This window comes from Myodes glareolus, chromosome 18, assembly GCF_982192425.1.
Source record: "Myodes glareolus chromosome 18, mMyoGla1.1, whole genome shotgun sequence".
Lineage (NCBI taxonomy): Eukaryota > Metazoa > Chordata > Mammalia > Rodentia > Cricetidae > Myodes > Myodes glareolus.
The window spans coordinates 67594033-67604942 of record NC_142043.1 but is presented as its reverse complement, the minus strand read 5'-3'; the positions used below and the strand labels follow the sequence as shown (position 1 = coordinate 67604942).

At 60.5% G+C, this 10910-nt stretch overlaps 2 protein-coding genes across 9 annotated transcripts; one reads left to right on the top strand and one right to left on the bottom strand.

The window, feature by feature from the left end:
• Positions 1-1306: 1306 nt before the first annotated feature.
• Hmga1 (high mobility group AT-hook 1) lies at positions 1307-7182 on the top strand. 7 transcript variants are annotated; one of them, XM_087898394.1, is made up of 6 exons: positions 1307-1453; positions 1698-1818; positions 4157-4332; positions 5511-5594; positions 6081-6131; positions 6987-7182. In XM_087898394.1, the coding sequence occupies exons 3-6, from the start codon at positions 4198-4200 to the stop codon at positions 7038-7040; spliced, it is 324 nt and encodes a 107-aa protein (XP_087754520.1). In that variant the 5' UTR covers positions 1307-1453; positions 1698-1818; positions 4157-4197; the 3' UTR covers positions 7041-7182. The 7 variants fall into 7 exon arrangements, with proteins under 7 accessions (XP_087754520.1, XP_087754522.1, XP_085536036.1 ...); XM_087898396.1 differs by lacking the exon at positions 1698-1818 and having other exon boundaries at positions 1308-1453; positions 6990-7182; XM_085679910.2 differs by lacking the exon at positions 1698-1818 and having other exon boundaries at positions 1308-1453.
• A 1094-nt stretch (positions 7183-8276) lies between these two features.
• Smim29 (small integral membrane protein 29) lies at positions 8277-10403 on the bottom strand. 2 transcript variants are annotated; one of them, XM_087898398.1, is made up of 5 exons: positions 10271-10403; positions 9133-9317; positions 8949-8974; positions 8681-8786; positions 8277-8556 (listed from the first exon to the last, which is right to left on the bottom strand). In XM_087898398.1, exons 2-5 carry the CDS (start codon positions 9241-9243, stop codon positions 8491-8493), a joined length of 309 nt encoding a protein of 102 aa, XP_087754524.1. In that variant the 5' UTR covers positions 9244-9317; positions 10271-10403; the 3' UTR covers positions 8277-8490. The 2 variants fall into 2 exon arrangements, with proteins under 2 accessions (XP_087754524.1, XP_048307124.1); XM_048451167.3 differs by lacking the exon at positions 9133-9317 and having other exon boundaries at positions 10271-10315.
• Between the last annotated feature and the right edge of the window lie 507 nt (positions 10404-10910).

Sequence of the window (10910 nt, the reverse complement as noted above, 5' to 3'; positions counted from 1 at the left end):
CGGGTGCCCTAGGCTCCCCTCCACCCGATGGCCCGCCCCGCCGTGACTTCCTCCCCCTCCAGTGGCACCCCGGGACTGGAGGGTCACCTGGACCTCAGTCCGGGACCTGCACCGCCGGCTCAGGCCTCCCGCACCCGACCGCCGCGCCCCGCCCCCACCGAGCACGTGCTGCCCCGCGCCCGGGGCTCCATCCCACGGCCCGTGGGGGGCTGGGCGCGCCACACTCCCCACCCCCCACCGGAAACATTCCTGAGGCATTCCTGAAACTTGGAGGCCCGCCTCAACCCCCCTATCCCAGCTCCCACTCCGCCTCCAGCCGGGCGCACGCTGGGCCCCGCGTCCCCCCCCACCCCCCACCCCCCGCGCTCCAAGGCCCGGGCGCCCCCCGAGGAGAGGGCTGACCGCGGAGGAAGGGGAGCAGGGCTATGAGTCACAGTCGTGTGTCACAGGGCCGGCATTGCAATTCTCTGCATCACGAGAGGTGTGGAAAGGCCGCCTCGGGGACCGAGGTGGGGAGGTGCGTCCAGGGCCCGCGCCCGGCTACGGCCTGCAGGGCTCGCCTCTCGGCCGGCGCCTGCTTCCCCGCGCGCCATCTTCCCACTTTGGCTTTCTCCTCGGGCCCGAGCAACAAGTCTTTTGTTGAGCCAAGCGCTCGGAGGCGGGAAACTCGAACCCCTGCCCTCAAGGCGCTTCCAGCAGGCACCCCTCGCCTTTGGAAGACTGAGTCCCTGCGGAGGGATCACACCGGGGGCACCGCGTGCTCCCCAGGCGGCGCGCAGCAGGTCACCGCATGGCTCCTCCCTCCGGTGTACCTGCGAACGAGCCAATCGTTCGGCTCCCTCGAAGCCGGCACCTGGGTGGCGGCCGTTACCGGACTCAAACCGTCCGCCTTTGCCAAGTTTCACGTTTGAATTTCACTACTGGTGTTTGCACGGGGGCCGTGTGGCCAGGTGAGGACGCACGTGCCATCTCCCGACCGGTCAGAGGGAGGAACGAAGAAAAGGCCGTCGACGTGGGCCAGGGAGTGCGCGTGGGCAGCCCCCAACACCCCCGCCGCGCGGGGCTCGAGGCCGCCAACGCCCCCTTATCGGTGTGTCCCTGGCACCCCACGGCGACGGCGGGGCCGCTGCCACCTTCGCCGGTCCCGCCCCCGCCCGCCCAAGGGACTGTGAGAAACGAGGGCCGTCGGCGCGCGCCCCCGCGCACAGCGCGCGCAGGCTCCGCGGCGTCGGCAACCCACAGGCGCGCGGCGGCAGCGGCGGCTGGCCGCCCTTTTAAATCCCCGGGCTCATTTGCATGGCCCCGCCCCCCCGGTGACACGGCTGGCGCGGGCGGGCCCGTCCCCCCTGCCCCTGGGTCGCTCTTTTTAAGCTCCCCTGAGCCGGGGCTGCGCTTCTCTAATTGGGACTCCGAGTCGGGGCTATTTCTGGTGTTGGCGCGGCTCCAAGAAGGCGTGAGTTCGCCGCCGCTCGGGTGGCTTCTTTTTTTTTTCTCTAGGTCTAGAATCTAATCACATTATTATTTATTGAGGCCGCGCACGGGCCGTGCCCAGCTTCCTGCCCCTCGCCATCCTCCGGGGGAGCAGGATCCGTCCGTGGTCCCTCGCCCCAGCTCGGATGTGACACACATCCCCGGCGGGGGCCCGGGCGGCGCGCACGCAGCGGTCTCAGCGCCTCTGCCCTCTCTCCCGGTTTCAGATCCGCATTTGCGACCGGCGGCGGCGGCGGCAGCGGAGCAGCCCAGGCCGGTCCCCTGCGCCCAGCCCCGCCGCGCCCGGCAGCCCCGAGCGCGCCCCGCCGGCGGCCTGCCGAGCTCGCGGTGAGTGTCCGCGGCGCGCCCGGGGGGCCTGCGGCGCGCGCTGCCCGCTTTATTCCCAGGCCCCGGGCTTGCGCGGGCCGCGGGAAAGGGGAGGCCGCACTGTGCGCGCGGGCGGGCTGACGGGCGGCGGGGCCGGGGTGGGGGCTCCGCAGAGCGCCGCGTCCTCCGGTCCCCCAGGCCTAGGGCGTCCCGCTCGCGCCCGGGGGGTGCGGAGACCCCCGGGGACCGGCGCGTGGAGGGGGAGGGGGCGCGCGGCTGCGGCGAGCGCCGCTTGTGCACCCGGCGGCGCCCGTGCACCTCGCGCTCGGCGAGCCCGGCCTCGGGGAGGGGCGCGCGCTGCGCAGCGCGGCGGCAGGAGGTGGGCGCGCACCCCCCCTCAGCCGGGGAAGTTCTAGAAGTGCGGGGGTAGGGCCCGGTGCCCCGCGATGCCTCCCTGGCCTTTCCTCGGCCTTTGCCAGGGTCGTGCTGTGCGTGGACGAGGCCGGATCGCGTGGGCCTGGGTTTCGGGGCTTCACCCACACACCTTTGGCCCTGCCCCGCGCCTCCTCAGCCCCCAGGGCCGGGCCTTCCCTCCGCCACTACAAACTGGTTCCTCTGCTTTGCTGGGTTCTGTTAGAACTAGTCCCTTTGACTCCCCGTTTCTGTTTGGTTCCCCCCGCCTCTGAGGTTTTGGTTTTCGGGGAGGGAGGAGGGGGTTTTCTTCCTCCAACTCGCACCAGGTTTCCTGCCCCCAAGGCGGGCTTGGGTGCCCCCTCTGGCAGGAAGTGGGGCCGGGCGCACCCGCGTGGCGGTGCATGTGGTCGGGGTGCGCCGTTTCCCGCGCCTGCAGGGCCAGCGCCCCTCCCCCTCGCCCTAGCGCCTAGACTCGCCGGCCTACAACCGCCAGGCAGGGACACTGGCGGAGGCACCCTCAGTCTGGAGCAGAGGGCGCCAGGGTCTTAACCTGCTTCTTCTCAGTAAGCAGAGTTGCGGTCTGTAAGCATTCCGCCAGAAACTGCTCCATTTTACCAAGTTGCTGTGTGACCTTGGGCCATTCCTGAGTCTTCTCTGAGCTGTTAAAAAAAAAAAGAAAAAGCTAACAATGGACCTGCCAGGAGTTATTCCTCTGGTTATTCCTGCCTAGTTGCCTAAACATCGAAGGGCCACTGTGTGTGCGGAGACAGGCTGGAGACTCACCAGAGCACATCGGGCTTGTACCCTAAATGTGGCTTCTGCAAGCCAGGCCTCCCTGGCGTGCAGGAGCAGGTGGAGATGAGTGGTTTCTTGGTCTCCCTGGACGGGACTCTGTGCTCCTAATTCAGTGTGGGCGTTGGGGGAGCAGGTGGTTCAAAGAGTCCCTAACGGTAAGGATTGGGAAGACACCGGGTGGTATAACAGTATCCAGGAAGCCGGGATCTGCAGGCAAGCTGGGCCCACTGTCTCTGTCTGGGATCGGGGCCGGCTCTCTCCCATGATCCTCCCCCTCCCAAGGGCCTCGGGCAGACCTCAGTGTGAGGTCAGCACTCATTTAGCTGATTAATTTTGATGTTTGGTTTGAAGGAGACCTGTGGTGCTATGTAAGATTCTAATCACGGCTTGTAATTAGGGAACAGACCCAGCCGCTAATGATGGAGCTGGCCCAGCCACCCTGTGTAAAGGGGTCTCAAGTTTGAAATATTGTAATCGAATAATTAGCAGAGTTCCACCATCTGGAGCATCTCTTGATGCTTGAGAATTAGGAATCGTTAAGTGTTGTAAAAATCACAAGTTTCCAAAATGTTTTCCTGTCATTGAGTCAAAATTAGTAGTTGCCTCAGAAATCTGAAAAGACGGTTGGGGGCACAGCTTCTGTGGTGAGCCTGATCCCTCAGCACCAGCGTGGGTAGCTCTGCAGGTAGCGCTACTGCCCTGTCCTTGCAGAAGTATGGAGTGGGGTCTTCTGGGCCTGTGGCTGAAACTTGGTCTTGACTGGAAGTCTGCTTGCTGACTGTCTTGTTTGACTTCTCTAGAGGGAGATCCCCAAGTACAGCGTGCAGGCCCTTTGTGACTCTCTCTTTCTCTCTCTTACACACACACACACACACACACACACACACACACACACACACGGCGTTGTCCTGGACCCAGGGAATCCGGCCTTGCTACCCAGAGAGTCTTTTAATTGGCAGGGTCTATTTGAGAATCTGCCCTTCTCATTCCTCCATCCCTACCCGTTGCCACCACCTCTGGGTCTTAGGTATGTGATGGCATTTGTTCTGGTTCTCAGGCTTGGACCTGCTGGGTGGCAGCCCTGGCAGGATGGTGAGCGGTGGGAGGAACGGTAGGGCACCTGTGTAATTGGCACCACTTTGTCTCCCAGCATCACAGCCAGTCCCCCTAACTGCCCCATAGAGAAGGAGGATGAGCGAGTCCAGCTCAAAGTCCAGCCAGCCCCTGGCCTCCAAGCAGGAGAAGGACGGGACTGAGAAGCGAGGCCGGGGCAGGCCGCGCAAGCAGCCTCCGGTGAGTCCTGGGCCGGCGCTGGTAGGGAGTCAGGTGGGTGAGTAGAGCCTTTGATTTGTTTCCTTTCTCGGGCTGGGGAGGCTCCTGGCACCCAGCAGGGTGTGGCTATCCCGGGAGGGTACAGGACTGTCTCCTGCTGTATGCATGGGCCTTTCCCATCTCTGTGCTCACTGCCTTCAAGAACTGTCTGAGGGACTCGGTGTGGCGCCTCACCACATGGCAGTCCACCCAGAAGAGTAGAGGCAGGAGGGCCAGGCCCCATCTTAAAAGTATTTGTTTATTTTTGCCCTGCTCAGAATGAAGTCAAGGGCCCAGCTGTTAATATACACAATTTTAAACACATAATCGATATCTGTCCAGTTGCTGCCGGGTTTCTCCATCTTACTATCCATTTCTGTCCTTCCTGTGTCCAGTGGGAAAGGGTTCCTGGGCCAGTGGGTGGGCACTGAAGTCCCGTGTGAGGTCCCTGGGAGGGTCCCTGGGAGGGTGGCCAGCAAGATATTGGCTGTGCCACCTGCCTGGCTCTGCCCTGGAGCTCTCAGAGGTCTCTCGAGTGAGGGGTGCTGTTGGTGGTCCTGTGGGGGACTAGGCCTGTAAGCCCAGCACCCTCTGTTTTTCAGCCCCATTACTGGACCTGGCGGTGGTCACTGGACCAAGGCTGGCTTTTGATTTTGTTTGAGGCGGTTCTGTGGCCGAGGATGGCCTCATTCACTATATACTCCTGGCTCAGATTCTTGAGTGCTGGTATTGATTATAAGTGGGAGGGAGCCCCCATGCCTGACTTAAAACACAACCTTTTATTCTGGCTTGGGCTGACCAAAGGTTTGGTCTGTGTGTGGCTTCTCTCCTGGAGAGGGGTTTCCCATGTAAGACAGGAGGGGTGGCAGCAGTTGTGGCCAATGCTGGACATTGACTTTGCTGTGGATTTGACTCACCTGACGCCACTAGGTGTTAATACGCCACCTTTTACAGGTGAGACAAGCTATGGGATTAGGCAGTTTGCAGAAGATCAGTAGCCCAAGAATTGATCAGGGCCACCTAGCAGTGGCTTCCCTGCCCCAGGGACATCTTTCCCAGAGGTCTTTGGTTTCTTATCTTTGGTCTAAAACCTTCAGAGGCTGGGGGCCAGGAGCTTGATGGTGATCAGGCAAATTTGGGGTCCCCGGGGCTTTGGCTGCTGCCATATCCCTGACTCCCACCTGTCTTTGCAGAAGGAGCCCAGTGAAGTGCCAACACCGAAGAGACCTCGGGGCCGACCAAAGGGAAGCAAAAATAAGGGTGCCGCCAAGACACGGGTGAGACTCTTCTACAGGGCAACCTGTAGATGCCAAGGGCATCTGTGGATTGTTGCTAATTGTAGAAATTGGGGTGCCTAGGACAGTGGGGAAACCAAGTTAGGAGTTGTAGCTTTTCAGGTCTGGAAAAAGGCAAGATAGTGAGAGTGAAGGCCTTTGCCAGCTCTGCGCTGGGACCGTCACCCTCGTTCATCCTGAGGGCATGCACCATGCAGGGAGTCAGTGCCATCGGCCTTCCAAAGAGTCGTCTTTGTTTTTATTTTACTTTTTAGCGCGCGACTCATATCCTCTGAGTCACTTGTGGAAGGGGGAGTGGGGGGGGTGTTGGATGTGGGGGCGTGGGATGGCCAGTCATCAGCAACTGGCCAGGGTGGACCTGGTGGTCCTGGGCTGCTCCGCGCCAGCCTCGCCCCCCTCACCTGGGCTTTGCGGCGGTGAGGGCTGCTTGCTCAGCACTCTGGACTGAGTTGTTTCTTCTCACTCTAGAAAACTGCCGCCGCTCCAGGGAGGAAACCGAGGGGCAGACCCAAGAAACTGGTAGGTTCTCATTCTTTGGGGCCAGTGTTAAGAGTGCCCCCAGTGTGGCCAGGGGTGTTTGAGCATGCGTGAAACCTGTTAACATGAGTTCAGGACTCTTCTGCTTGAGAAGATAATTCCTAATTTCAGGCACCCACTGAGAGGCACGCTTTGTGCCCATGTACCTACCCCCTTATTAGGACCTTCGTGGAAAGGCCAGGAAGTGCAGATCTGGACAGGGAAAAGTGGGGGCCAATGCAGGGGGCCTGTGCCTCCAGGATACTGTGTTCTTGGCCCTGCTTCCAAGCTGTCCATTCCTTGAGCTGAGCCACCCCTTAGTGGAGGGGCTGGGGGGCCCTGCTGGCTACACCCCAAGAATGAGTAACAGGAAATTGGTTGTTTTGGAGTTTGCCTGGCACTGTGGTGTCCCAACATTCCCGTCCAGTGAGTGAACCCCTGGGGCTCACTTCCTTCCCACCCTGGCTCACAGTGTCAGCCATTGGCTACCTCAGGCCTTCTGGGATGCAGCCGGCACCACACCTGCCCTGTGCCACCTAGTGGCTCCCCTCCCGTTATATATAGTCTCATGCCCTCTGCCTCCTCCCTGGAGAGCTTGCCACTTTCTCAGCCCTCAGCTCAGCCTGGGCTAGGTGCCTGGTCTGGCCTGCGTGAGCTGCCTGTATGTGAGAGCAAGTGTGTGTGTGTGGGTTTTCCTCCCTTTAAATCCTTCATTTTTATGAATGAAAGCAGCGTGGAGGTTGCTGAGTCACCACACACTCAGCCCTGACTCATCCCCCTCCTGCAGAGGAGAGCCTGGGAGGGAGGGGTGTTGGCGAAGGAGGAGGGCCAGGCCCAGAGTTGTTCTGCCTCCTACAGGAGAAGGAGGAAGAGGAGGGCATCTCCCAGGAGTCCTCGGAGGAGGAGCAGTGACCACGCGCAGTGCCGCCTGCTCCTTGGCCATCACAGGAGCAGCTTCCCTGGGACCGGAAGCCCTGCTTCCAGCCCCCTCCCCACCCCCACTGCACACTACCGCACCAGCTGCAGGCTCTGCAGCACCCACGGGAGCAGGGTTTGGCTCAGTCCCTGTGCCCTCCTTCCCAACACACCTGCCCTCTCCCGACAAGGCTAACTTCCCACGTAGCCGCAGCCTGCCCTGCTGCGCACGGCCCTGGAGACGCTGCTCTCCGGGCTCTTTCTCTTGCAGGTCCCCTCTGCTCTGCTGTTCCTGGCTTCCTTGTGTAGGGTCCTGGGAGCATTCCCTGGCCTTAATGGGCCCCAGCCCCATCTCAATTCAGACAAACCCCATTGGCTGACCTGGCCGCAGCAAGTGTGGTCCGTGCAGGGATACATAGATCCCGGCTCGCCCCCACCCCTCACCGAACTGTCACCAGGTGGGTTTCTCAGTCACTTTTGCCCCACCTTACCTAGACCCTGCATTAGGTTGGCTAGAGTCCCTTGGACTACAGGAAGTAGGACATGATGGCCCGCCCACCTTGTTCTCACCTGGGACCCAATGCAGTGACAGATGGGGTCACACCCATCTCCAGGGTGAGGTCCTATTCTCTGACATTCACCTAAGGCAGTTGGGGCGCTAACTCACCTCCCCCACTTCCTCCAGTGGGGCACCAAGGAGCTAGCCTTGCCCCCCCCTTCTGCTCCTCCCTGCCCCCCAAGGTTCTGGTTCCATCTTCTCCTCTGTTCACAAACTACCTCTGGACAGTTGTGTTGTTTTTTGTTCAATGTTCATTCTTAGACACCCACCATTGCTGCTGCTACCAGCGCCAAAAGTTCATCCTCCTGTTCTGCCTGCATTCTCCCCGAGACACTAGGGGGAAGGGGGGCTGGGGTGCAGCAGGCTGGCTACCAACCACCCCACACCAGGGATGATGGGGCCCTGCCCCTTGGATGCTGCAGCAGAGAGGAGGGGGGGCCCGTTTTGATGGGAAAGGGGTGTAGGACCACCTCCCCTCGTTCTGTAGGGGAGGGATGGTCAGTATTTGGCCCAGCCTGGGGCTCCCCCTCTGATTTCCTATTTGCAGTTACTTGAATAAAAAAACAGCCTTTTCTGGACTGAGCTGCCAGTGTGTGAGATGGGGTAAGCAAGACATGAAGCAATCAAGGGGTGAAAGATGTAGCCGGCAGCCAGCCTGTCCCACTCAGCAAGGGAAAAGTGAAGCCATCAAAGTTTATTTACAAAATATATACACCGGTTACTATACATCTGGGCCTGTCACCATGGGAACAACTCCAGAGGCCTCTTGGATTATGCCACAGCAAGGTCCAAGCAGGCTAGAGAAAGCAAGGCTGTCACCCACTCCACAAGGAAAACAGGCTTGGCTTAGGGCCAGCTGTGGATAGCAAGTAAGAGGGGCATGAACCGTCATGTCTTGATGTCCAGCAGGGGCATTCGCTTGTGCTGGTAGCTGCTCTGCCAACCATGTACCACCTGTGGAGAAGAGCAAGAGGCTCCAGCACCCTGTGCCAAGCTTCTGTTAGTGGTACCTGACTGGTCCAGTAAGGGCAGAACAATCTCCAGGCAGGATAGTGCTTGATGGTGAGAATGCTCTCACCTTGGGGTCGCCCACATCAGACAGCAGCTCCTGCTCCGCCTCGTGGAGCTCTTCTGCAGGGTCATAGCTGTACATGGGTAGCAGGTGATGGCGAAGCTGGTCCACCCTTGGGGAATGGGAGGGTCAGGCTCAACCTGGGCCCTAAACCTGCTTCCCTCCCTCAAGCCAGGGATAACTGGGCCATTAAAGGACCTCCAATAACTAGCCAAAGTCTGGAAAAAGAAGCATTTCAGCTAGAGGGCATAGTACCAGGGGTTAGGGCACTCACCGCTTTTTCTTCTGCACGTACATTACCTGTAACAAGAGACATAGGACTGTAGAAGCTGGGGAGGTCAGCATGGCCCTGCCGAGGACCCACATCCACACCTTTGAAGGACAGCTGAGATGCTGTGGGCACTAGGCCAGGCCCACCCATCGGCTGCCCTAGCCACGTCTGATGTGGGGCTCCTTACCACAGCCACCACCACCCCGACCAGGGTGATGAGGAAGAAAGGCACCAACACATAGCCAACCATGGAGTCGCTGTTGGCCTGGGGGGCATTGGGCACTGTCGTGTTACTCATGACATCAGTAGCCAGGTGGCTGGGTGGTCTGCATGGGCAATGGTGGCCTCGGGAGGGCGCCTCCCCTGGGCTCCCTGGGGAGGAGGAAGGAAGGTTACCATTTGTACCCTATGGTGATGCAGGTTTGTATCCCTCCCCGAGAGCTGGAGTAGAAATCCATCCAGGAAAACTTGAGGCCAAACACTAGGATGAGACACCCAGATAATCGGGGCTCAGAACATGAAGAGTAGGCCCAGATCCCAGCCAAGCCGCCTGCTTCCTGCCCAGCGCTTACGCACACGTGGGGGTGTGGCCCAGCTCAGACAGACGCCTGCTAAGTTTTTGTAGGTGTCAACTGCTGGGAGGTTAGGTGCAGGGACAAGGCTAGATGGAGGGAAAAGAGGGCCCTGCACTGCAGCGAAGGGGCCTGTGGGATCATGTGAAGGGGTCCTGGTTCCGTCCCCACACTACAGGCTAGGGGTTCCAGGTCTGGGTTCTACACCCTCCTAGTGCCTGATGTAACCCTAGACACGGTCCTCAGCATCGGTCTCAGGTACTAGGTGGACACTATCTTCTAGATGATGTCACCTGCCTCTAATACACCCGGGGCTCCTCCCATGTTTTCTCCCCTCCCGGCCAGGGCTGACTGGCAGAGGTGGAGAGGATGGCCCCCATCGACAGAAAGGAGATCATCCTGGGGCGGTGGCATTAAAGATGGCCCAAGTTCCTATCCCAGACTCAGAGAGGAAGAGAGACGAGCTAACTGCCCCCTGTCCGTGGGCCAGTTTTGCCAGTTCCCAGTCGCGAGCTTCCCGTCTCGGGTCGAGGGGGCCAGAACCGGAAGGGTATGAGGCCGGTCTTAGGATGCTGGTCCGACACAGCGGGCAGAAGGTGGCTCCCTCGGTGCGGGGAAGCTCGGGGATCAGGGCGGGGAAGGGGAGCTGGGCATGCCGATGGGTCGCAGCCCCCGTGGGCGCCTTGGAACCCCGGCATCCCGAGCTACCAGGTGCTGGCGCGCTGCAGCCCATCCAGCCCGGCCATGCCTTACCTCCCGCCGAGCGCTCTGACAGCAACACCGAGGGTTGGCTCTGGCCCCGGAAGAGCCCTCCGGCGCGTGATCAAAGGACCCGGAGAGGAGGCGGGGCCTCGGCGCCCGAGTTCTGCACACTGGCCAATCCGAATGAGGGTGGGCGGGCCTGCCGTATCCACGCTGCGGCGGCAGGGGGCGGCAAAGGGCCGCACAACGGGAAGGTGGCCGGGCGGCTCGCTTTCCGGGCTGCACCGTAGAATCCGAGGAACCGGGAGCTGGCGTGCAGGGCTGTACCCGGGTGTGGAGCCGAGGCCCTTCCTGCTATTTGTCCCCATGTTTGTAAAGCAGGCTGTAGTGAAGCGGAAATGCGTGGGGCACCCTACGGCCCGAATGTCAAGCTCCTCTGAGCTTCCCGCTGAGCACGGGGGAAACACAGGTAGAGTCCCCCGATCCCCGGGGTGCCACTTGTTTGGGTCACGGACAACTTCATAAGATCTGGTCCAGACTGTCACGTCCTGATCAGTAAAGTTACTCAGACTGAAGAAATCTGAGTAAGATTAAGTTTCAGCTGGAGAGATGGCTCAGGGGTTAAGAGCATTTACTGATCTTGCAGAGGTCTTGCTAGGTTCTCAGCACCCGAGAGATAGATGCACACATC

Bases quoted from the DNA above. Each gene is read 5' to 3' on its own strand.
- Smim29 (XM_087898398.1), bottom strand. From the start codon at position 9,243: ATGAGTAACACGACAGTGCCCAATGCCCCCCAGGCCAACAGCGACTCC. The intron at 8,975-9,132 runs GTAAGGAGCCCC...CTCTTGTTACAG, and splicing joins TCGGGGTGGTGGTGGCTGTG to GTAATGTACGTGCAGAAGAA. The intron at 8,787-8,948 runs GTGAGTGCCCTA...CCATTCCCCAAG, and splicing joins TACGTGCAGAAGAAAAAGCG to GGTGGACCAGCTTCGCCATC.
- Hmga1 (XM_087898394.1), top strand. From the start codon at position 4,198: ATGAGCGAGTCCAGCTCAAAGTCCAGCCAGCCCCTGGCCTCCAAGCAG. The intron at 4,333-5,510 runs GTGGGTGAGTAG...CTGTCTTTGCAG, and splicing joins CGGCGCTGGTAGGGAGTCAG to AAGGAGCCCAGTGAAGTGCC. The intron at 5,595-6,080 runs GTGAGACTCTTC...TTCTCACTCTAG, and splicing joins AGGGTGCCGCCAAGACACGG to AAAACTGCCGCCGCTCCAGG.